Source organism: Lissotriton helveticus, chromosome 9, assembly GCF_964261635.1.
Source record: "Lissotriton helveticus chromosome 9, aLisHel1.1, whole genome shotgun sequence".
In the NCBI taxonomy this organism is placed as follows: Eukaryota; Metazoa; Chordata; class Amphibia; order Caudata; family Salamandridae; genus Lissotriton; species Lissotriton helveticus.
In genome coordinates this window covers 813,354,822-813,382,244 of record NC_136070.1, presented here as the reverse complement: position 1 = coordinate 813,382,244, position 27,423 = coordinate 813,354,822, and the positions used below count along the sequence as shown (strand labels likewise).

Below are 27,423 nucleotides of genomic sequence, written 5' to 3'. Positions count from 1 at the left end.
ATAGGAAATATGTCAGCATTAGTTTTAGATTGGCAACACAAGGGGGAATTATGCATGTTCATTAGAAAATCCACAACTGACACATATTTCGTAAGGAATAGTGAATGCGATTATACTTTTGAAGTTTGAGGAAATTTGGGATTATACTTAGATGGAGCAGATCCTGTTTTTACTGGAGTCCATTACATTAGTGGGAAAAAAGAATTTTACTGGTTACCCAATAGATGGTATGGAACATGCTACATTGGGTTCATTTTTCCAAAGATTTATTATGTGGGACAACTTGATGATCCCACAAGGGAACAACATGTGTGAACCAAAAGAGGTGCTAGTGAAAATGTAGGATACATATTTGGTGCCCTGATACCATCTGTAGGAGTGATACTCAACTTACACAAGATTAGAAAACTTTTTACTGCAGTTGATAATTTGTCTACTTAAACAGCTGGAGGATTGTTAGTAATAGATACTGAAATGGTTGCCATTAGATCAATGGTTTTGAAGAAACGACTTGCATTAGACGTCCTTCTCGCAAAGGAGCGCAGCGTCTGACGGATGTTAAAGTTCAATAATGTTGTACTTACATTCCAGACTAAAGTAATGATTTGAACAAATACATAAATAACATTCCTGAAAGGGAAACAGCAATAGGCACTTGCAAAGCAATAGGGAATAGATTTTCTGCTACAGGCAGATGGTTTGGAAACCTAAATAGTGGAATTGTTGGAAGCATTCGGAAACCTTTAGTGATAATTGCTTTCTGTAGGTTACTTTTGTTTGTAATCTTTAAAGGATACAAACATGCACAAGAGATAAAAGAGTGAAGAGAAAAAGATCAGATGTAGTACTATAGAATAGAGAAAGGAAATACTATAATGACAAGCAATTTCTGGAGGATTCCAGGAGAAAGATGATGAAAACAACAAGATTATGATTTATCCATCTGATAAGACATTGGTGTAATGGCTTGACTCGCCATCAGAGGGAGTATTGGTGCAGCACAATTTTGCCCATCTTTTACACGTCATAAATACATCACAATGCAAGGGCAACCCAAAGGAACTTTGTACACATTGTGCTCGTTATACAATGAGTGAAGGCGCAAGTGACAAGTGGAAAAACAGCGAAGGACGCAAGGTAACAAGGTGAAGAAAAAATATATATACAGGAATCAATGGTTCTTTTTCAATGATTGGAAAAAATATATATCTTTTTATGACCCTGCCTATGTTAAACCTTGTCTCCCAGGTTACCTCTCCGGGACCCACACAGTGGATCGGGGACCCAACCCTGTTCTCTTCCTCCCCTCCCTCCACTACGGTGGACCCCACGACTCCCTCTTAGCAGCCGCAACTTCTTTCAGTACCAGACATGTGATTCCTCCGCACTCCAGCTCTAATTATCACCCCAGTCTGTCACCCAAACTTTAGCAACCCGGTCCTGAAGATGATCCTGACTAAATAGGATTGAAACGCCGTCGACCTATTGTACATCGCAACTCACGGCGCATACTCAACCTTGGTTCATAAAAAGTTGTATATTTTTTCCAATCATTGAAAAAGAACCATTGATTCCTGTATATATATTTTTTCTTCACCTTGTCACCTTGCGTCCTTACTGATTTTTCACTTGTCACTTGCTCCGTCACTCATTGTATCATGAGCACGACGTGCACAAAGTTCCTTTGGGTTGGGCTTGCATTTTATGCCCACAGTGCTGCTATAACTGTCTTGTATAAACTGTGAACTTAAATATATGACGCCATGAGCACTTTTGAAAGATTACTGTGAGTCTCTCCTTCTTATCTCTACCTTGTGATGCCGTGTACATACATATGTACCTGCCTTCCTCATTAAATACGGTTGAGACATTTTTGTTAATTACATATACTTACTCAGATCTCAACCTGGTCTATGGGTTATACTCCTGTTGTGTTTTACTTCATACATTAACTGACATTTACTATTTAGATGTTGAGTATAAACTAAACCATCATCATGATATGAAGTCCTTTACTTTAGAAACAAATTAGTCTATGTAATGTGTGCACTAATGTTTCATGTGTTGTATAAAAATTTTTTAGTTCCTAGACATACTGATATGTATACATTTAAGATTTTACTGTATGCCCTATGTAATATGAATCTAAGTTACTCACCATTCATATTCGTTTGTGTTTAAATGTGCACACACATATGAAATGTGCACCACTGAGTTAATACTTTGTGTTCAGTAATAGATCTGTTTACCATGCTGCATAAAACATTGTTTTCCATTTTATGCTAACATGACATTTCTTGCAGGTATTTACACGCATTGCTAGTTGAGAATAGATACATTATTGTAATAGTGATAGAAGGAGAGAGCCAGAGAATGAACTGAAAAGTCTATTAGGCAATGTTACAACCTGGCCTGTGTGTGAGAAGACACAGTTAATTGAAATTTATTGATGTACTGTTAAATCCCATCACCTCTCAGGTGGAAAATAAAAGGTCCATTGGAGGACTAAATGTAAGAGGGTAGGCCCAAAACGCTGCACCACTTCTAAACCTACTTGCATCTTACCTAAACTAAATATATTTATCTATTTCTCTTTCAGAATTGGAGCCAGAGCTGCTTAATAATCTTCCTAAATATACCAGATTCATAAAACTTCTACCTGCACCCTGCCCTAATATTGTGTTTCTGCTGTGGGATCACAAAAAGCCAAAGTTGCCCCTCTCCATAAAGAACATGAACTGGTAACAAATTAATGTTTTATTTTAGAAGTGCTAGATGTTTGATTCGTGTGGCCTCCATATGTAAAGATTCCTCGAACCATTGCTAGTTTGAGAACTGTAGATAAGGTGACTAGGCATCACTAAGAGGCCTACCGGTAACAGTGCACTTTATAAAGTGCTTTAACATATAAAATATCATAACATGACATAAAATAACATAACGTAACGTAACATATGATAACACAGCATAACATAACAGTGCTACAATAATGCTGGGCATACTTATGAATAGCCTGAAAATAGGATGTCAGTGCTGCTGACATGAGCTGGTAATTGATTGAGTAACATCCTTCTATATAAACCTGAGGTTGCCTGTTAATGAGTTCAATGTCGTTTTTCCACAGCGTTTAATGGAACAAGTAACGAAGGTCTACATGTTGCTTGGGTGCTTGTGTAATTTGGTGAGCTGTGCAGCAAAATGATTTGGAAATTATTAATTGCATTCATTGGGGAGGGAATGGTGTGCTACCACAGTATCTTCCTTATTTTTGTACATTTGGATCTGAATGTCAAAAACTTTGATTGACAAATGTATTTTCTTACCTACTGATGCAATATCTGTTAAGAGTTCGCAGAATTCTCCAGTGAAGAAATTGGTGCAGATGCATTTGCTGCCATTGAGGTATCCTCCGTTGAGACAGACCCCCGCTGGGTATTCACATAGGGTCCCACTGAAGCCTTCATCGCAGACACATTGAATGCCATCATACGATCCATTCTTGCACGGTTTCTCTTCATATAGGCAGGAAGGTCCGTAGTATCCAAACTCACATTCACACGTGCCATTCATGTTGATACTTCTACTCTGACAATTAACTGAAAGATAAATTTAATTCTTTGGCTTAAACATTTACTTTTCCGCAAGTACAAATATTATCAGACTGTTGAAAAACTGCCATACCTTTGTACCCAACTCCCGCCCTGTTCATTTTTTCAGGTCCATGAGTGATGAGCTGCTCTAGTCCATGTTTGTTTTTTTAAATTCTGGAACATCTAGTCTTATTTTGTCCTTTATAAAAGCAGGACTGCAAATCCCAGAATTCAAAGAAAAAAAACTGGACTGGATCAGCTCATCAACCATAGACCTGACCTGGTAAACTTCGCAGCTAAGCAACTCAAAACCTCACATGGGAGAATTGTCTGAATCATTCAATATGTGGTCATAAAAATAAAAGAAAGCCATTACTTTTTGATTTCAGACATGGTGAGCCTAATTACAAACCAAGATATGGGGCTTGTTTCTTCAGATTAGTCATAGGACACTGAGCTGATAAGAAAAAACTAATTGACAGCACTGGTTGCCTACTTCTTCTCCACCCCCAATACTTTTTCACATCCATATAGTAGCATGATTGTCAGTGGGGTTAGAGCCTTCCAACATCTTCAGTCTTTTGCTTTATTCAATTATCTCTAATTCAATCTGCATATTTTGATATTTTGCACTATTGGTTTTTTCTCCAGCCTCTGTTATATGTTGCTTGAATAAGCACAACTAGAATTCATTATGCTAACATTGTATATAATGGTGATGGGTTTTCTGTCCTTATGCATTATTATTGCTTACTCCACTGCAGGTGTGATTTCCATGGTTAAACCTCTTTATTATTTGGTTGCTGCTTTCTTTTCAAATATTTATAAGAGTCCTTTATCACTATTAAAATACACAGTCCTGAAGATGGCCTCACTAATGTTTCAAACATCGACTCTTAACCCAACTTTGTTTGAAAATATTGCTAACATCTGAGTAGGGTCTAGTTCTGTTCTTAAGACATTCTCTAGTTACATGTCTAAAAGTGAGTACTATGTACACCAACATATAATGGACAAGATTTTAATTGTATTATAACAAACACGTCAATATACATTGAGATTTATGTTTTGAACCCCTGTGATCATGTGTTTAATGCTTGTTCTTTTTTTAAATATAATTTTGAAATCATATACACCTGCATCTAGATTTCTTTTCTCTTCCAAATACTGTGTACACGTTTACTATTTATTCCATTCAATTAGCATGTCACATTTGGACACAATAAATGTATGACAAATTCATTCAACAAATTGTTAAGTAAATGCCTTGTTGGCACCATTCCTTACATAATTACAGTTACCCAAATCTGCAAGGGTATATTGGGTTGTTCTTTCGTGTTGAGCAATTAAAAAAAGTTGCATTTTCCTTTCCTAACTATTAGTGCCTGCATCCTGTTTCTGGGTTACGTGACTAGATGTAATTAGTTGTTGGCCTTTGTGCATTCCTCTTTGACAGCATCACAAGGGCATTGGCAGAATGGGCTATCTCTGACATGATAGGGAGGCAGAACTGTCACCTATTATACTTGCACTTCGAATACACTGGGTCAGCTTGCACACAAATATCTTTACACTGGCCTATTGTGTCCCCAGACAGATTGGGACCTCGGCAGAGAGGCAGGAAATTCCAGAAACCTCTACAGGGTAAACTTCAGAAACATCTCCCACTTCAAAGAAGGCATCAGGCATAAATATTGGACCCTCAGACCCAACTCTTCAGATCACTTCTGGACTGTGACGTCTGCCAGGGAGAAGGAGTGCCTACCTGTGATGTCTTACCTGCTGTCCAACACTGCTGTGTCACGTATGGAGTCTTCTGCTGCTGTGAGCTGCCCTGTGTGGATCCAGGACTACAGGAAATCTCCAAGGGTCAGTCTGCTGGCTCCCTGTTCAAGCCACATTACATAACAGGTTCTTTCAAATTTGGAGCAACTCCACGAATCTCGACGCAGCATGTCACCGACCCATCGTAGCACATCAAATCTCATGCATCGGTGTATCGCAGCAAAGTCCTTGCAAGCCCCGGTGTCTCCCTCAACACTGACGCTGCTCAACGAAGATATGGGCCCACCACGACGCATCTCACCCCCTCCGCCGAAACATGGCATCGCAAATCTTCTCAGCCCCAGAGACTTCCATGACTACAAAGCAGGTCCTCCCATTGCAAACTTACATGGATGGCTTCAATGGCTCTGCTGCTGCATGGGGCATCTCGACACCAGGGTCTTGCACCGGAGCTCCTTGTTGACGACTCCTTGAGTTCAGTGCACAAAGCTCAACACAAGGACTTTGCATCTCGATGCCCATGCTAAAGATACTTTGTCAGCGGACTGAACCCAGTCCTTTATCTGGTCTGAACTTGTGAGATGGACTTGGCCTGCCGCAACGTGATAACTGCGGTTGGCGCTTTTTGCTTCTTTGTGCTTGATTTCTGTGAAACCTTTGACACTGCATGTCTCCGGTTCTACTAATTGGATTTGACAAATGTTGGTGTCAAATAATTTATTACATTTTACTCTATTATTCTAAATTGGTTTGTGATTTTTCTTGTGTTGGGTTTTCACTTTACTACTGTTTGCATGCGCCATAAGTACTCTACACATTGCTTCTAGGTAAAGCCTAACTGGTTTTTTACCAAGTAGTCAGAGGGTTAAGCAACAGTTCATTTAGTGACTTTAGTGATAACCCTGATGGGAATTATGGTTGTTGCTTTAAGTAGGCTCACTATCCCCCTCAGCTAACATCCCAACTTCCCACATGGTCATACAGCAATCAGTGTAAAACTAATGCCAAGATAAATAATTTGACACCAGAGTTGACATCTTTTAAAATTCTTATTAGTATTCTTCTCCCTTTTCCAAAAGTATGTTTTCTTGTCTCCTTTTTGTCTTCAAAGGAGATGGAGCTGCTCAATGTTAACCTCAGCAGGACTGAGCTACAGAGGCTCTGCAAGGAGAGGGGGCTGAATGCAGGCAAGAGGGCTACAAAGCTAGACCTTCAAATCGCCCTCTGTGCCTATGAGGAGTTCATAAGGATCCAGTCCAACCCAGTGGAGGAGGAGGAGGGCCTGGCGCCGAGTCCTGTACAGGAGCTTCCAGAGGAGGGGGACCACTTGCCTATAGGAATGGAGCCCCTTGTCAGGGCAGAGAGCACTGCATCTTCTCATGGTCTATTCCCAGAGGAGCTGAAGAATAGAAAGAGATCTCAAAGTGCAGCTGTGTAAAATGAAACTGGAAGCAGAGAAGAAAAAAGGCTGAGGTTTAGAGGAAACACACCTACTGCTGGACCATGAGTTAGGCCTAAAGGATATGAAGCTCAAGCCAGGCAAACCTCAGAGTCCAGCATTAATAGTGGCAGCAATACCCCCATGTCCACTGGAGAAAAGACTGTTCACATTCCCAATGATCTGGGGCCAAGTCTTATTTTGGGGATGACATAGATAAATTGTTTAAGGCCTATGAGGCTGCTCTGGTGATTAACAGGGTTCATGAGGAGGATGGGGAGGCAGACTCTGAAGGCACATTCCCAGTGAAGGGAGAGGTGCCCTGTTGGCCCTATAGAAAGGGCACACTATGAAGTATTCCCTCATGAAGGACACTCTCACTAGGAAATATGATCTCACCCCAGGAAATGATAACCAAATGTTTAGGGACAACCAGAAGTTGATCCAACAGTCCTAGGGAGAATGTATGGACCACTTTTGCATGGCCTTGGATGGTGGGTGAAGGGTAGTAATGTGAATAATGACCAAGAGCTGTACAATTTGATTGCAAGAGAGAAAACCTTCAGTCTTTGTTTTACAGAGCTGCACCAACACCTAGTGGATAGTAGGCTCTCTGACCCCAAGGAGCTTGCTAAGAAGGCAGACAACTGGATCAGCACCAGGGTCCACAATAAGTTATCTGGAGGGACTCCCAAAATGGTGCACAGGGTTCCCACCATGAAAAAGAGGGGGAGATCAAAACTAAAAAGGGATTCCCACAAGGCCCACAACTAGTTAAAAGGAAAACGGAGCCCATCCCTATCCAGGCCCCAATAAAAATGGGTTTGTGGACAGGCACCCTGGTAAATTTGGTCCTACTTCGTGCGGGGGCAGTTTTGGTTACCTTAGTGTACTGGTGAAAAGGAGATGGTGCCCAAAGTCCACATGTTTTCTAATACTTTCAAGTATAAGCAGTGGTTTGACATTAAAGGGAAGAGGGTGAAGGCTCTGAGAACACAGGAGCAAGTATGACTATGGTAAAGTGATATCTGATGTCCTCAGAGCAGGTGATACTCTATTTATTCAACCAAGTTATAGTAGCAGACAACTGTGAGAGTTGTAGCCCATCGCTTTGTTCGTTATAAGTGGACAGTTCTCAGGTTCTCTTAATGTATCCTTGAGCCCTGCCATGCCAGTGGATTGTTTGCTAAGAAATGACCTAGATCATGCTACCTGGAAGGAAGTGAAGCTTTGATCACAACTTGAAATATTGGGGTTACCTGAGTGTGTCCTTATGACCACACGGTCCATGGTTGCTCAGGAGGTGAGTCAAGGAAGCCTGGAGCCTGGAAGAATGGTCCATAATGCTGCCAAGAAAAGGAAGGGCAAGGGGCTTGGGACCACCAGCCCCTGAATCTCATGCAGTAAAGGTGGCTCTGGAATGAGGGGAGACTGCCCAGGGGCCTAACAGGGAGGATAATGTCTCCCTAGGAGACCTACCTGAGCTTACTGGATGGCAGGTTGAGGGTGGTCCCTCCAGGGTGGAGTTCTGCAAGGCTCAGAAGGAAAGCCCAATCCTACAGGGCATGAGGCGGCAGACCAAACTCACGCAGGTCCCCTCATTTACTGGGACAATGACCTCCTTCACATTGAGCCTGAGGCAACTATACCAGGGGCAAACTGCTCTTCCCCCATTGTTACAGGGCCTACCTACTGGGCCTGGTTTACAAGAAACCCCTAGAAGGACATAAGGGACAGAGCAATATCTTTGCAAGTCTTGTCTCCCATTTTTATTGGCCACGGATGAAGACATCCTGAGATACCTTCTGCAGGACATGTCTCATCTGCTAGGCATGTGGCAAAACAAGTAAAAAGCTGAAGGCTCCGTTGAATCCCATCCCTTTCATTGTCACCCCATTTCAAATGGTGAGTATCAAAATTGTTGGAGGCTTGGACCCTAAAACTACCCTGGGCAACAGGTTTAGCCTGGGTTTGGTGGACCATACCACAAAGAACCCAGAGGCAATCCCTCTGAGGACAGTTACTGCACCTGCAGTGGCTAGGGCCCTGATGAGTATTTTAACCGATTTAGTTTCCCTCAAAACCCCAAAATGTATGTCTGATAGGCGCACCAGCTTCATGTCAGCCGACATGAAGTCCAATTAGGAAGAGCGTAGGGTAACCTACATGTTCTCTACACCCTTCCATCCCCAAACCAATGGGCTTGATGAAAGATTGAACAAGACTTTGAAGGGATGGTTATGGGCCTGCCTGAGCCCATAATGAGGAAGTGGGACATCCTCTTACTGTGCCAGATCATTGACTACAGGGAGGTGCCACATAAACAAATTGGGTTTAGCCCTTTTCAATTCCTCTATAGCTACCCTGTTAGGGGACATCCTAGTCTGGTTAGGGAAGGGTGGAAGCATGCTTTCAAGAACCCCCAGGATGTGGTTAGTTACATGCTATCTTTCTGCAGATGCAAAAGTTCAGAGAGAAGGCATCCAGGAACCTAGAAGTCTGCCAGAATGTCATGGATCTCTGGTATGACTCTGGTAGAGTTTCAGCCTGACACACAAGATGATGGACAGAATGTTGCACAATGGCAAAACTCTGGTAGAATTGTGGGTAATGGAGAGTTGAGCCATGGGCCATCAAAGGCCGTTGAAAAGGACTGTATGAGGTAAAAAAGAAGAAGAGGGAGTCCAACTACCTATTGAACCCCAAGACCCCAGGAATGTCCTAATGGTACTCCATATCAATTACCTCAAGCCACACTATTAGAGGTCTGAGGTCACCATGTTGCTGGTGACAGATGATGGTGTGGAAGAGGGGAGTGAGCCTCCCCCTGACCTCTTATCAAGCAAAGAAAAAGATGGGTCAGGGGAAAGTGTCAATCTCTCTCCTACCCTGATTCCAGAACTGCAGAGGGGATTTAGCCAGGTACTTGGGCAGTTTGCCCCCCTGCTCTACAGCAACCTTGGGCTTACACACACCTGTGTACCAATGACGTTGACACTGGTGACAGTCCCCCTGTCAAAAACAAGATATACAAACTGTCAGACAAGGTGAGGGCCAGCATTAAAGAAGAAGACTCTAAGATGCCCATTTTGGGAGTAATTGATAACTCCAGTAGTCCCTTGGTAAGCCCAGTACATTTGGCTTCCCAGGTCGACCCACCGGGGATGTACGTCATTACAACGCATGCTTTAACAACGCATGCCTTTACGACACAACTTTTACAACACAAGTCGTTACAACGACTTTCGTTGGGGGGCGCTGGATAGGGAATAGTTTAATTTACTATTCCAACTCCAGTCCCGGTGGATAGTAGGGAAGGTGTTGGATAGTAAATTAAAACTATTCCCTATCCTAGAGCGCCCCCCAGCGCAAGTCGTTGTAATGACTTGCGTTGTAATGGTTGCGTCGTAAAGGCACTGCGTTGTTAAAGTTGCATTGTAAACGCTGTTCCCCACCCACCGGATGCCAAACCAGAACTCTGGTTCCATGGGGACTACCGGAGACTCCACTCAGTCACGAAGACTAATGCCCAGCCCGTCCCTCGGGCTGATGACCTCATAGACTGGTTAGAGGGTTCCTAGTTCCTGAGTTCTTTAAGACCTCACTTCAGGATACTAATAGATTGCCCTAACTAAGTGGGGCAAAGAGAAGTCAGCATTCTCTACCACAGTGGCAACGTCCAATTTAAGGTTATGTCCCACTGGACTCAAGAATGCTCGTCACCTTTCAGTGGTTGGGTGTTGTATCCCTTTAACTTTCATTCCTTTTGAAGTTCTGCGTTCTATGTTCTATCTCCTTGGTGCCGCTGCTGTCCGGTCCATTCTGACTTGGAGATCGGACCGGACAACAGCTTCTCAGGAGTTCTTGCCGCATTTTGTGGGTTATTTTCCTTGGAGTTAATTTATTAATAAACTCCCATATTGAACTCAACTTGTTTCCTTCATAATGTTGTGAATCAATACAACATTAATTTGGCGACGATTGGTTTTGGGGACCGAATTCAACCTAAAGGAAAAATCCACCTGCGAATTTGAAAGACATTATTTATTCAAAAAGAAAATCTACTATTGAAGACGAAATCTTCATTTCAACGGTCGAGAAACATTCGGTAAGATTACTTTACTTTCTTTAATGTTTCTGACGACCGTTTGTTGATCCGTTTGATCGCCGCATCGTTTAAACCACTGCATTGATTCTGATACACTGCGCGTGAAGGATGAGCTTCACCTGCACTGCGCGCGTTGGGAAGGAATCGTAAGACGCAGTCTCGGGACATTCACTGCACGTCATCACGCTGGGTCAGGCAACATGACCATACATGGCGGCCATTTTCTTTTATTGTTTTGCCTAGCAACTTCATAGCAACTCAACAAAAAAAAGACTCATATGCACGTTCTGCCTAGCAATTCTATAGCAACTTCATGTATAAAGCCTCATATGCACGAATTTCATGAAATAGCTTCGTCTTCAAGCAATTTTGGGAACGTTTACAATTAAAATTAAAATGTTTTCTTCCGAATTTTCCATTATTTAAGAGTTAATCATTCTTAGTGGACTACTCTTCAAAAAAAGCATCTACAGACAATAAAGGTCAGAATTTCTGATTCTTTAATTATTTCTATTATTTTATTTATTTTACTGCTCACTTGTTTTAAAGTTACAATGGCTTATCAGATTCAGCCATATCAAATAAATCCTTTTCTACAAAATCCAGGAAAACCACAAGTTAAATGGCAACAATGGTTTAAATCGTTTGAAAGTTACATCATTGCAATAGATGGAAAATCCTACTCTAATGAAAGAAAAAAAGCAGTTCTTTATGGTTTATTAGGAGATGCAGGAAGAGAGATTTTTGATAATATTCCAGAAAGTGAACCTCTTCCAGGACAATTTATACCCTCGGATGTTTTTACAGAAGCAAAAAAGAGGTTGGAAAAAAGATTCATTGAACAGCCAAATATTATGGTTGAAAGACAGCTTTAACAAAAGAAAACAGTTAGCTGATGAGAGTATAGAAGACTATATTTCCAATTTACGTATCTTAGCATCTAAATGTGAGTTTGGAGAAATGTTGGATATTTATCTACGTGATCAGCTTGTTTTCCATTGCTTCTCAAAAAAAGTACAAGAACGTCTTTTGGCTTGTAGGAATCCTACATTAACTGAAGTCATAGATATTGAACGATCATCAGTTTCAGTTTCAAGTAAAGTGATCACAGGATCAGATAGCAATTCTGAATCCATTTGTACTGTTTCGAACAAGACTAAAGTGTTGGAAACTGAGAAACCTAAACCTAATACCATTGTAAGAAATGTTTTGTATGTTATCATTGTGGCTCTAAGACACATATAGGAAATAACCCAAGTTCTCCTCCTCTTGGCAGAAGATGTTCTAGATGCAAGAAGCAAGGACATTTTGAGAGCTCTTGCAGGATTAATTTTAAAACCAAAAGTATTTCTCACACTAGTGTTAATGCTATGGAGGAACTTGAAAATGACATGATTAACAATTTCATTGTAAACGTTAGTGTCATTGATTCTAATGTTTCTTTTAAAGCACCATTAGGTGAAGCCTGCATTGGAAATGTAAATTTGGAGGTTATGGCTGATTCAGGATCACCAATTACTATACTATCTGATGTAACTTATTACAAGAATTCTTTTCCTAATGAACTTTTTGTTACAGATGTAAATCCTAAAGCGTTTGGCAGACAGAATATAGACATGGTAGGTTATTTCAATGAAACAGTAAATCTGTTGGGCAGATCCATAGCCACAAAGGTATATGGAGCAAAAAAGGGACGTGATATTATTGGATGGCGTGATCTTGGTAAAATGGGTATCATACTTAAACCAGGTAATGATAATCAGATAATTCTTGGTGAAATGCCAATCTCCAATACACAAAAGAGAGTAGATCAGGTCAACGAATGGTGTGTGGCTATACCAGTAAACGTGGCCACATGTAATGCATGTGTAGAAGCAGGTTGCTGTCGACATAAAATCATTGAAAACACATTTCAACAAAAATTGTTAAACCAAAAGTTGTCAGACAAAGACTATAGCAATTCCCATCAGACCACCCTTTTTGGTGGATTTTGCGTCATGTGGGGATTGCTGAACATTCCGTCCGACCATGTAGTGTCAGAAATGGAATGAATAACAGTAATGTAGTCGTACTTAACATCCTAGTGTGGCGCTAGTGAAAACGTGCAGTGCAAATAGTGAAATTAAAAATGACTACATAGACTCTGAACCAGGTTATAACAGAAGTCTATGTGTCACAGGTTAAAAAGTGCGCCCAGTGGTAAAACTGCCTACTGGTACCGTGCAGAGTGGTCAACATGTTTCAGCCTAAGGGGTAATTTCCCCAGCTTTCTTCAGGACCTTTAAACATAGATGCGCTACTGCACTATCATTAAACAGTACTACAAAACAATACATTGATACGTTCTCTACCAGGAACTTCAATACTTAAGTGTCCACTGGAGGTAGAGCAATATGTCTTCTTCCCAGCTTTGTGTGGGTGAAGACCTCACCTCACCCGGCGACCGCTCGGGAGTATGAGGCCCCGCTCTGTCCGTCGGTACCTCCCGTGTTGCTCCGAGCGGAAGTGGAGCAACACGGGAGGTACCGACGGACAGAGCGGGGCCTCATACTCCCGAGCGGTCGCCGGGTGAGGTGAGGTCTTCACCCACACAAAGCTGGGAAGAAGACATATTGCTCTACCTCCAGTGGACACTTAAGTATTGAAGTTCCTGGTAGAGAACGTATCAATGTATTGTTTTGTAGTACTGTTTAATGATAGTGCAGTAGCGCATCTATGTTTAAAGGTCCTGAAGAAAGCTGGGGAAATTACCCCTTAGGCTGAAACATGTTGACCACTCTGCACGGTACCAGTAGGCAGTTTTACCACTGGGCGCACTTTTTAACCTGTGACACATAGACTTCTGTTATAACCTGGTTCAGAGTCTATGTAGTCATTTTTAATTTCACTATTTGCACTGCACGTTTTCACTAGCGCCACACTAGGATGTTAAGTACGACTACATTACTGTTATTCATTCCATTTCTGACACTACATGGTCGGACGGAATGTTCAGCAATCCCCACATGACGCAAAATCCACCAAAAAGGGTGGTCTGATGGGAATTGCTATAGTCTTTGTCTGACAACTTTTGGTTTAACAATTTTTGTTGAAATGTGTTTTCAATGATTTTATGTCGACAGCAACCTGCTTCTACACATGCATTACATGTGGCCACGTTTACTGGTATAGCCACACACCATTCGTTGACCTGATCTACTCTCTTTTGTGTATTGTATATTGGTACAGGGGGTATGAGCAGACAGGTCGGTAAAGATTCCCCCAGACCCTCCACACACCTGTTTTGTTTTGTAATGAAATGCCAATCTCAACAGTTGATGTGTGTACCAATGATAATAAGTCATCAATTGGATGAAATTCTCAATAAGTAAAAGGATGTTTTTGAAGACAAAATAGGTTGTGTAAAAGGAGTTATACATGACATTAAATTTTAAAAAAGGTGCACTACCAATTAAACATAAAGTTAGAAGTGTTCCACACAGTGTTAGAAAAGAATTAAAGAATCTTTTGGAGAATCTTTGTAGAGACAAAATTATAAAGTCTATTGACTCTTCGGGGAACATCCTTTACAACGCGGATGTTACCCCGCAGTGCAGTTACGATGCGTCTTTTACAACGCAAGTCATAACCACGACTTGCGCTGGAGGGCGCTCGAGGATAAGCAATAGTAGATTTACTATCCAACACCTTCCCTACTGTACGTAGCCTGGTGTTGGAATAGTACATTTAACTATTCCTAAGTCCAGCACCCCTACAGCGCAAGTCGTGGTAACGACTTGCGTTGTAAAAGACGCGTTGTAATATACAGCGATGTAATACATCGCGTGGTAACAACGTACATCTGACTCTTCTGAGTGGGTTTCAGCTGTTGTTTTGGCTAAAAAAAAATATGGAAATTTGCGTTTGTGTGCTGATTTACCCTCCTTGAATAAGAATATTTTGGTTGATTGCAACCCTTTACCCCTTACTCAAGAAATATTCATGGCAATTGGACAAGCTTCTCATTTTTTCACTTATTGGTTTAAAATCAGCATATCATCAAGTCTCTCTATCCAAAAAATCTCAAGACTTAACCATGTTTGTTACTCCTTTTGGTGCCTTCAAATATATGAGACTTCCATTCAGATTAGCTTCTGCAGCTACTGTTTTTCAGAAGCTAATGGACTCATTATTTGGAGACATCAAAGGAGTACAGGCCTTCCAAGATGACATCTTGGTATTTGGTAAAGGTATTGAAGAACATATTAGTGTCCTAGATAAAGTTCTTGAGATTTGGCATGACAAAGGGATGACAGTTTCAAAAGATAAATGTTGTTTCCTGGTGAATGAATTAGAATATTTAGGACATTCCATCACTAAAGAGGGTATCAAACCAAAGACAAATCTGATTGATGCAATCACTAATGCTCCAGCACCTGTTGATAAGGATTCCCTTAGGTCCTTCCTTGGGCTTAGTGAGTACTATGCACGTTTTGTGCATGGATATGCATTGTGTGTTGAGCCTCTTAGATGCTTGACTCGCAAAAGTGTAAAGTTGGAAAGTAGATCATGAAGATGCGTTTAATAACATTAAGTACATGATCAAAAATGCACCTGCTTTACAACCATTCACATGTGGATTAAAATGCACCGTTACTGTAGATGCAAGTTCAATAGGACTTGGAGGTGTACTCACTCAATCTCATAAAGGCAAAGAAAATACCATTGCGTTCATTTCACGAACATTAAGTAAAGCAGAGTCTAATTACAGCACTATCGAGGGAGAAGCTTTGGCTTGTACATGGGCCATTGAAAAGTTCAAAAGTTATTTGTGGGTTAATTCCTTTGATTTATTAACTGGTCACAAACCGTTGATATATTTAATGAGTGGCAAAGGTACAGGTATGGCTTCATCTAGATTGTAAAACTCATATCAAGGTTGCAGGAATACAATTTCAAAATCAAGCACATTTGTGGTGGAGCTAATTTTAGAGCAGACTGTTTATCTTGCATTAATCCACAAAAAGACCAGGGTCCTAGGACTACGGAGATCTTAATATATCGTATCTCCTCAATGTAGTCCTCCTTAGAGGTTCATAGTTTTCTACATAAAACTCCGTGTACTCTATTCCATAGTATTCATATATGTGTAATACTTAAAAACCTACTCTCACACTTTTTGTTGACAGTATTTCAGTATATGATGGGATAATGAGTTGCACACTCTCAACTATTGCGGTCCCAATCATACAACCCTCAAAAGTGGAAAAAGTGAAGCAAGCGTAATGACACCTCACGGACGTACCACCATGCGGACCACTGATAGGTACTCACCAGTGAAGTCCATTGTTGTCATCATTGGCATTCATTACGCTCTTAACAGAAAAAAGTGTCCAAAAGAAAAGGAGTAAAGTAACAGTAAAGGTGCAACATGTGAAGTGCAGGAATGTATCACACCTCACAATGTGGTGAAAAATGAAGTAAAATTGATAGGATTCACACACTTCGCAACAACTTTATTCTTTCACTCAGTGAATCCAGTCAAAGTAAAAAACAGTGTAGGTTGCTATTTATGCATACCACTGTTGGATGCCAACATGTTTCTCTGCCTCAAGACTTTATGCAGATTCATCAGGGCTACGTTATATTTGCCACTGCACCATGTGTTGGACACATCAATCTCAAAGACCTCAGCGAGCCATACTGTGGCCTACCAGCTGCGAGGTTCATAAGCAAGTTTCCTTTTGTAAAAATCTTACTCCTGGGGTACATAGTGTTCCTATCGTTGTTCGTATCGCCCAGGCGACGCGGAGCGTACTCTCTCTCTCTCTCGCTCAGATGGCGTAATTGGGAAAAAGATAGCAAGCTACCCCAAAATAACATACAGAATGAATCGATCTCTGGGAGACCTTCTAGTACACAGTCATTTTGACTCAGTTCCATGGACACCAAGACTAGGTATTTTGACTGGGTTTTTCCCAGAAATGAACTATTTAATTATGCAGATACAAGGGTGGACATCTTTAAGTTTGTATATGTTTTTTATAGGAGAAACGGAAGAAAGATTCACTTCTGTCACGTTTACTTCACGGTCTTTGGACCTTCCTGTTACCTGGATGAAAGACACTAGCACCTGTATGAAAGTAGATATTCACTTCACCATATGATTAATTTGCACCATATTCTGTGTTTGAAAGGCATGGTAGATGATGATTTTTGGTTACTAATATGAGGTAATAGAACATTGGGCGTACTCAACTAGGGGCCCTAGACCGACAAATACCTAGGTTACATTATGGGTAACAGGTCAACAGATATACTCTGGTGACAGTGCAAGTCTTCCCCCTTCTTTTACCCTTCTTTGGGTACTCATACCAATAAATTCGTTCTGTTTGCTGTACCCGTAATTCAGGGCGCTGGCAGAACTTTGGCCGTAAAGGGCACTAGTCCGACTTACACCTGGAGACTTTTCCCTTCGTACATTGAGCACTATGCTTATGAGCACACGCCAAACAAGACACTTTCTGATCTGACTTTATTGGCACTAGTCCGCATGAAATAGATAGTATAGCTTAATATTAGCGGTACTTTATCGCAATTATTTCAGAGCTATTATCTTATCACTACTTATTGTTTGGCAATATACTGCTGGATTTGCCGGTAACTTACTCCGTTCCAATATGGGGGATGTAGTTAGATGCAAGGTCACATGACCTGTAGCCTAGAAACTCTAATTACCTCTTTTATGTTTACTGTGTGGTATAACATGCCTGCTACATCAGTTTGTTTTCACATGTGATCAAGACATAAGGATTGTCGAAACGCGTAGCGTGTAACTGGAAATAAATTTTCCTTGCTGCAAAACTTTCCCGAGTGTGCCTATTGCTTTGAAGCAAAACTGTGGTTGTTTATATATATATATATATATATATTCACTGAAAAAACCATAGGTTATAGACCATATATAGTTAGGAATTAGCATTTACAAAACCTTGAAAATTCACTGAAAAAACCATAGGTTATACACCATATATAGTTAGGAATTAGCATTTAAAAAACCTTATTTTACTCACACAAAACCATTGAAATTCCATATATAGTTAGTTGCACTAACTATATATCGCGCACCCGCAATCCACTGCTGATCATGTCACATATTACATCATTCATGACATGGTCAGTGACATCACTGATGACATCTCAAATGACATCACTGATGAGATCACTGATGACATCATCCAGTGACTGTGTGTTTCTGTAAAGTTTAAATATGTTTTACATATTGAAGAATGAGTAGATGTATAAGTGTCTGGACGAAGGATTTAGTAGGTGCATGACTGAATGTATGAGTGAGTGATTAAATGTGTCTCACTGAGTGCATGGGTTAGTGACTAAACTGTCTTAATTTGTGCATCATTATGTCTGTTGTTCTGTAAACTGCTGCATGTGTTGATCAGTAGCTATATGATTAACTATATGGGTTATTGATTGATTGTCCAAGTATTTGTATAGGAGACTGAGTGTGTGTGTGGCTGGCTGGGAGGTGTGTGACTCTGTGCAGATCAATGTGTACTTGTATCAATGATTGTATAAGAAAGTAAGTATGTGTTAGTATATGTTTGAAAATGTAAGGTGCTCTATGTTTAACTGTATAGACAAGAAAATGGAAGTGTGATTGATTCTTTACAGGACTGACTAGGTGTGTGAGTAACTCCATGGATGAGTGGCAGAGTGTAAGTGTCTGTATAGGTGTATGAGTGCATATGATAGTGTTGTAAAGATGAGTGATTGTATGTATGAATGATTGTATGGGTGAATGAGTGAATGTGTGTGTAGACGTAGGAATCAGTGAGTACGTATGTAGTAACTAGTATTGGTGTGTCAATGGTTTCAAAAATTATACTCTGTATTTAACACTGGGTGAAACAGAGGTTATATTAAAACGTGAGGAGATGCATTGTATTGTCACATGAATGATATCATCAGTGATGTGGTCATTGATGTCAAATGAGATGTCATCAGTGATCTCATCAGTGATGTCATTTGAGATGTCATCAGTGATGTCACTGACCATGTCATGAATGATGTAATATGTGACATGATCAGCAGTGGATTGCGGGTGCGCGATATATAGTTAGTGCAACTAACTATATATGGAATTTCAATGGTTTTGTGTGAGTAAAATAAGGTTTTTTAAATGCTAATTCCTAACTATATATGGTGTATAACCTATGGTTTTTTCAGTGAATTTTCAAGGTTTTGTAAATGCTAATTCCTAACTATATATGGTCTATAACCTATGGTTTTTTCAGTGAATTTCAATGGTTTTTTAATAGCAAATATCATAAGCTGTCGAATGTCAAGTACGTGGTAAGTAAAAACATTTTCGTGTTTATGCACACTGATCTGCTTTGAATGCTGCCCCCCACCCCTCATTTCTATTAGGAGTACTCTCTCTTTGCAGATAGTGAAGGGTAGTTAACGCAGCCCTTTGCCCCCTTTGTAATCCGTCGTGCCTGCTTCTCTCTCCATTTGATTGATTGTTCTCTTTGGTTCATTCTCTATTTACAAACAAGCACAGAGTCGCAATACTCTGTTTAGTCTTTGCAGATAGCGAAAAATCGTGTAAAAAAACAAAAGGAATCGAGCAAAATCAGTAGGCCACTAATGGGATCTCTTTTTGACCTCGCTAAAATAGAAACATTAGGAACAACCTGTTGAAAATAGCAATGCGTATGTACATAAGCGGCGTTCATTTGTGTTCACAGTACCCCTTGTTGATTGTTTGAATCGAGCATTGAATTGTTCGAAGTTAATTCTCTTAAGGATCTTCTCTGCCTGCAAACGAGGAAGAATAGGAATATTCTCTCTCCCTTTGCAGATAGTGAAGGGTAGGTAACGCAAGCCTTTAACACGTCGTACCTATTTCATTCCTCATTGATTGATTGATTGTCCTAACATTGACTGTTTGGGAATTAGTTCTTTTTGGAGGTATTCCCTGTTTGCAAATAAACGTAGGAAAATCTTTGCAAGTAGTGAAAGGGTACGTAATGCGGACCTTTCTCCCCCGTTGTAATCTGTCATGCCTATCTACTCCCCACTGATTGATGCACCTGTTTCACCCGGACCATTTACTAGAGATACGTCATCTGGCCCGACCAGAGAGCACCCCTAGTGAAAAGGACATATGCAATAATAACGAAGTGATCACTGTATCCTGTTAACAGAAACTTTAGCATGAAACAACCTGGAAAGAAAAGAATAGGAAAATGAAAATCAGTAGGCCACTGATGAACATGAACTTTTATTAAACAACGAACAAAGAAACGATAACATAACGTAATGATAAAACCTATTAATGTCCTAGAAACAAGAAAACGTTAAAATATGCCAGTGGTGAGAGACCAGAAAAACAGTAAGAGAAACCAAATCACCCCTCGCTGTCCCACCGCCTGCCACGCCAAAAAAATCGATAGACTAGGGAAAATGCAAGTCAGTAGAACATCCGCCCCCACTCTGGAAACTTCCAAGGTGGGGCAGGGTTCCGACTACGCCCAGCCGGGAGCAGCCCATATAAGGCAGGTCCTGCTGCCACGCCTCGGCCAGGAGATCCTAACGTAGGGTGTAGCCGGAGGAGAGGCCGAGGCCAGCGGGACCCGGCCAGGGGATTGCCTTTACAATGCTGAACAGTTGCAGGGGGGGGAATGTCTCCTCGACCCTCCCCTCTCTCTCCCAGTCCGGCCGCGGTGGCCCTTGAGAGTTGCAGGTAGTCCCGCCACATGCTCTTCCGGTCCGGCCACCAACGGTCGGGGGGCCGAGGCCGACGGGATCCGGCTGCAGCCGATAAACCAAGAAACCCGTTCATGGGGCCAGAGCCAGGGGCGTCCGGCCGACATCTACCGGAAGCCCGGCCCGAAGACGGACGGGACACTTCTTCTTTCTTGAATAATGGCTGCGACAACACTGGGGGGGGATGTCTTGCACATGCCTCCGACCCCCCCCCCCTCGTCCTCATCGCCTGGTCCGGCCATAACAAATCTCAAGCGAGACGCCGTGGGGTGCACTGGGAGGGAGAGACGGTGCGAACAGGCCTCTCCCGCCTCCCCAGGTGGAGGCTTCCCAGCTGCACCCTCAGCGCTCCAGGCGCCCGGAAAAGGGTTCTTCCACTGTGGCCATGCTGCAACGTCTCGCCCGGCAGGGTGGAGCCCGTCCGCTCATGTGACCCCGCGATCGCCGGTAGCTGCCGAACTCTCAAAATGGCGGTCGACCTGGCAAGAGCGGGCCCAGCATAAAGAAATGGCCCGGTCACTGGTTGACTCCACCACCGTAGTCCTCCACGACCTTGAAGATTCTAGAGGAGCCGCGGGAGTCTCCGACCCCCGATGGGGAATGACTGCCATGATCGCCCGTGGAGTGACGAAACTGTATCCGCGGGACGTCGGCGCTCCCATGCTGGCGCCAGCCTCACTTTGAATTACTAGAATCCTGCAGACCTCACTTCCGGTGAAAGCACAGTGTGACCCGGTAGGAAAAATTATTGCACCCCCTCCCCTTTTTGACTGTTAGTTCAAACCACCGATCCTTTCCTTTGCCCTTTTAACGGAACTTTGGACTGCCTCCCCCTCTTTTACATTTTCTAGAGAAAACAAAACATTAACCACTACATTAGCATAGCAGTTGACACCAGAACTGTTTTCAAATTGAAAACCAACAACATCTTCAACAGAATCCTTTTTGTTTCTGCTGTGACCCTGCTACAGCACAGGCATTGTCCCCAGCAGTAATTCTGCAATGCCGGTAAGAATAGCTGTGGTGCCTACTGGACTCACTCACCCCCGCGGCGCCCCACGCCGTTATTTGCTGGGCGGCAACTTACTAGACATCACCTTCGTGCCATCTAGATTTCAGCGCGTTCTGCTGCCTTGGAACTATTCGCACAACAGACCGCTACTGACAAGAATATTTCATTATTGGTGCTGTCAATTTCAATAAATCTATTGGATAATTCAAAAGAAATTGCCACGGTCTCTTCGTTGTTTAAATGTTTTTACTGTTTTTGTTTTGTTGTATATATTTATATGTTATTAAAGTTTTATATTCCTACTACTTTGTTGGAGTGCTATATATTTTTAATGTGACACATAATTGTAAAAACTTTGATGTACAAAGAGTCATTCCTGGAATCTTCCGCTTCAGGCTCGGTCCCCTCCCCAATCACAATACAGGATGGTTTTCAGATAGCAGGAACACGTGTGGTGTGACGGATCTCATCGGGTGTGGGCCTTGATCTACTATAACTCCTTTGAAGAGGGGTGATTCTTTACAGCTGGGGCCATAAACTACATCTGCAGGGCTAGCTGATAGCCTGGACAATCGGACACAGAGGAAGAGGAGTGTCAGAGGGTGCGGTAGTGAATAGGGCGAAAGGGAGGTGTCGGGCGGGCACAGAGTGTGATTCTCAGGGAAGAGCAGCGCAGATGGGGGGAGGTTTATTGCCCATGCATAAGACAGAGAGCGGTGGTGACCAGTGCCTGGGGAAGATGCTTGCGTGGGTGAGGAGCCATGCTACGAATCGACAGCGTGCAGAGAGTGGGTCTGGTCAAGACATCTAAAATGGCTGCCGTGCACGACAAAAGTGTGGCATTTCAAAAAAGGCAAGATGGCGCAGACAATGTTTTTCAACACTTCCTCATTTCCTTCGAATCGAACGTTAACAGACGTTGGGGCATATTACCAAAGTTAAGCGATATTTATCGCTAACGATGCTTACCAACGAATTTTTTACCACTAAGCATCGTCAGAAATTATCGAAGATAAACCTTGCTATTATCAAGGTTTATCGCAAATGCGATAATAAACGGCCGCAATGCATGAATATCGCTAAAAACTCAGCGATATTCATGCATTACCGAGCTAATGCTCTTAGCCATGTTATCCACCTCCCATTGGATAACATGGCTAAGAACTGCTCAGGGCAGGTGTTACTTTTTGGAGATATTCGCGCTTAGCGCGAATATCTCCAAAAGTTGGTAATAGGAGATAGATATCTTGCATGTTGTAATGCAAGTTATTGTGGTATATGGAACTCATACCATAATCTCTCAGGAAAGCAGAAACTGATCCTTTTGGGACCGCCTAAAAAGGCCTAGGGGGTGAGGAGTACTCTACTTTGCCCCCTTTTCACGTTCCGAACTATTTTATTTTACTCTCTGCTGTAATTACACAAAATAGCAGCGATAAGATGCATCGGAGACACACAGTGAGAGAAAGGAGGCCGGAGATGAAGAAGAGATGTCAAATACACATTGGAGATAATATAGTGGCAGAAGGGAAGTAAATATGAGTAAACTTACCATGTAACATAAAAATGTTGCACTCTATACTATAAGTCTCATTTTATACTACAATCACTTCGCTACAACCTCATAAATTAAAAATAAAAATGAATAATGTCTCAAACAATTTTTGATTTCTAAATATAAATTTATTCTTCAGAATTTTCTAAATTTGAAAGAACTAGTAACATGTCCTCATCAGCAATGTCCTCATGAAAAGTCTCCAATGATGATTCTTGTAACTCTATGGTCTCCAAACACTCGATAAATTCGCCATCAAGAGATTGATCAAAAAAATCATTCAAGTCATCTCCTCCTTGTGACAATATTTCATTATTGGTGCTGTCAATTTCAATCAATGTAGTGGAATCATTCAAGTCATCTCCTCGTGACAATATTTCATTATTGGTGCTCTCAATTTCAATCAATGTACTGGAATCATTCAAGTCATCTCCTCCTTGTGACAATATTTCATTATTGGTGCTGTCCATTTCAATCACTCTAATGGAATCATACAAGTCATCTCCTCCTTGTGACAATATTTCATTATTGGTGCTCTCAATTTCAATCAATGTAGTGGAATCATTCAAGTCATCTCCTTGTGACAATATTTCATTCTTGGTGCTGTCCATTTCAATCAATCTAATGGAATCATACAAGTCATGTCCTCCTTGTGACAATATTTCATTATTGGTGCTCTCAATTTCAATCAATGTAGTGGACAATTCAAAAGAAATTGCCACGGTCTCTTCATTGTGAGCCATTTTATTTTGAAATTGCTTGCTGTAAATTGCAGAAAAAAATAATCACTTTCATTTATCGTTTTTAGTAATACATAATATAAAACTAACTTTATCAAGTATTTAGTATAACAGAAGGACTGCAAATAAATAACAGAAAACATTTTTCAAATTATCTTCAAGTGTACAACATAGTTCCCCTTACAAATTAACAACTCACCTTTTTAAAAGTAGGAGAAGTGTTAGTACTGTGTAAATCAAACACCAGAAATTCACCACCAAAAATTCCTCACAAATGAACCTCAGACAGTAGTATCACAAAATGGCTGTGGTTTCCTCTCATTTGAAATATATACATAACCAATTAACTTTCATCACACACAAATACAAAACCAAAGTAACATTTTAATTGGTTCTAAATTTCAACACTTTCAAATGTGTTTTCCCCATGCAATTTTCCATAGGACATTTACATACGTCTACAGCCTGAATGGCTGAACGGAATTACACCAAACTTGGCAAAATGGTACATCAAACCTAAGAGGTCAGGAAGGATCTACTATGCCCCCTTATGGTCATTTCCCCCTTCGCTTTGGCCTCCTCTTGTCTCTCAATCCTACCGAGAGACAAGATGGCGGCCGCTACGGACTGTTTGGAATGTTGACAGACGCCGGAGAACCAATCAGCTTCGCAAAGCTCCGTAACGCAAAAAGTACGCGAAGCGGAGCGCTGTTACAGATATATATCTTTTTTTGAACGTTAATTTCTCAAAATCCACTGGAGCACATATATTGAGACCTAGCAAAGGCACATCGGGCTACCAGTCCCTAATATTTTGCCAAGTTTCGTGCAAATCCATTCAGCCGTTCGATTATTATTATTATTTTTTTTTTTGCCCCGCGGGGCCCTTTTAAAACCTCCACATCAAACGTAGGGGGTCAGCGAGGATCTACTATTCCCCCTTATGGTCATTTGCCCCTTCGCTTTGGCCTCCTCTTGTCTCTCGATCCTACCGAGAGACAAGATGGCGGCCGCTACGGACTGTTTGGAATGTTGACAGACGCCGGAGAACCAATCAGCTTCGCTTCACAAAGCTCCGTTGCGCGAAAAGTACGCGTCCTGGAGCGCTGCCCGGTCCGCTGTTACAGATATATATCTTTTTTTAAACGTTAATTTCTCAAAATCCACTGGAGCACATATATTGAGACCTACAAAAGGCACATCGGGCTACCAGTCCCTACAATTTTGCCAAGTTTCGTGCAAATCCATTCAGCCGTTCGGGCTAAAAGTGAGGCCAACCGCCCTATGGAAAACTCAATGTTAAAAACACGTTTTGGGACCCCCCTTTTTTCTCAGCCCCCCCCTTGACGAACCCCCCCCAAATTTTTAAGGGCTGCTCAGAAACAAAATGTGCCATTTTCCTGAAAATTTCAGCCAATTCCGTCCACAAACGCCAAACTATTAGACATAGAATTTTCAAAAAACCCATAGAGAAAAAATCCTAACTATATATACCTACTGGCGACCGCCAGTAGGTAATATATATATATAGTCTAGAAATCCTGTGTATCAGCCTCAGTCGCCGAATTGTCCAACAGGTACAGACCACTCAGACGCCAAACAGATGAATTCTATGTGGTTTATTTCCCCATTACCACCAGTATGACGCGTTTCGGCCACGTCACCGCAGCCTTGATCACATATATATATATATATATATATATATATACTACCTACTGGCGGTTTCTATTCAAAAAGTGTTTTTTCTTTTGCCAATATCTTTGGTGCCGTTTGACGAATCATCGTGAAATTTTCAAAACTAATTGTTCACTCAGGTCAGCTCCTGCGGACTTGGCCCTTTTGGCAGGATTACCCCTAAACTTTTTGCCTTTTCTGTGACCTGATATTAGTAGTTTTTGGCCTCTGCGCACTTTAGCCCTGTGTCCCAGTGTAAAGTGCGTGCGTAATCTGAGTGCGTGCGGTGAGATTTGCCTGCTCTCCCATTGGAATGCATGGGGGATATGAGTGTCTCTGGTAATTCCTGGTATGAGAAGAGTGCAGGGGTGAGTTTAGTATGTGCGAACCCGTGAGAATAAATGCTGCACAATGGTGTGCGCAGATTTATTGTGACTGGTGGAGAATTGCCACTTTTAGAAGTTAGTAGTAAAGGCAGGGGAAACCCAATAAACTTTTAGAAGTTGGCATTTCTGTGTACTGTGTGTCTCCCTGCCTGATGTGAATTGCATGTCTGGCTTGTGATTGACAGGGCCTGGATGGTGTGGTTGGCTCCAGGAGCCAGGATGAGTCTGCCCAGTGGTGAATAGGAAGATCTGCATGTAGATGGGAGGAAGGGGTTGAACCTGGGACCTGAATAGGGCTGTGCCATTTTGAAAAGGGGATTCCCCCGCTCTTGTGCATACTTTGAGGAGCAGCACTTCTGTTTTCACTGCAGCACGGAGCTGCGAGCATTTTGAAAAGAGGATTCCCCCGCTTTTGTGATTGTTTTAATATGGGTGCCCACCCCGCTTTATAGCTATTTTAAACAGCGGGAGCCCACCGTGCTGTCGTGCTTGCCAAAGAGCGTGCCCACCACGCACTTTTGGAGAAAAGCAATCACCGCAGCGGCCGTGTAAAACAGGAAGTCAGGTTGCGCATTGCCTGACGTGGGGCAGGACTTCCATTTTCCTGAAGGAGGTCCCGCGCCCACGGAATCACCTGGAAGCCGGCACCAGGAGAGGAGCGTGACGTGAGGCCTGAGGGAAGGCCGGCCAGAAGAAGATTCCGGGCAGGAGCCCACCCCGCACTGGACGGTGCCCAAAGAAGCCTTCGGGTAAGTGGGGCTCCCGTGTGGAGAGGAGAGCCCCGCAGCCACAGAGGAAGTTGGAGCCTTGCGTGCTCCCTTACAGCTGTCCCCATCGCCTGCCAGGAGAGACCCGACGGCAAGGAGGAAGACCAGAGGAGCATCCCCGAGCCCAGTGAGTGAGGGCTGGGTGATATACTCTGACCGGCAGCTCCTTTCTATGAGCGGGCCCGCCGTTGCGGGCCGCTCCAACATCGGGCGCATAGTTGTCTCTAGGGCCAGTGGTGCCCGTGCTGGCTGAGTGAGGAGGGCTCCGCCTCCTGCTGACTGAGCGGCCCGCACCTGACAGCGGGATGCTCCAACGGTGCTCATAATTTATTCTTAGGGCCCCAGTGAGGGGCCAGGGGCACAGTGGTGCCCAAGTGTGCATTACTGATTTCAGCGGCCCTGTGAGAGCACAGGCAGCTGCAACGTTTGGGGCACAGTTAATTTGTTAGAGTCTTCGGGGGGGGAGGACAGAGAATACCGTGCCCATTGTTTGATTGCACAGCTGGCCAGCAAGTAGTGGGCAGCTGCCACGTTTAGGCCAGGTTTGGGCATTTTACTTTGCTGCTCTTGCAGCCCGCCCTGACATTTTGGACAAAGGAC

The 27,423-nt window shown here is 42.3% G+C and overlaps 1 protein-coding gene across 1 annotated transcript in view; it reads right to left on the bottom strand.

The window, feature by feature from the left end:
• LOC144783294 (uncharacterized) overlaps window positions 1-27,423 on the bottom strand; it is a 688,842-nt gene that overhangs the window by 340,645 nt on the left and 320,774 nt on the right. Inside the window, exon 8 of the mRNA XM_078662344.1 lies at window positions 3,324-3,596. Within this exon, the coding sequence (XP_078518470.1) occupies window positions 3,324-3,596 (273 nt within the window). The remainder of the gene's footprint in view (window positions 1-3,323; window positions 3,597-27,423) is intronic.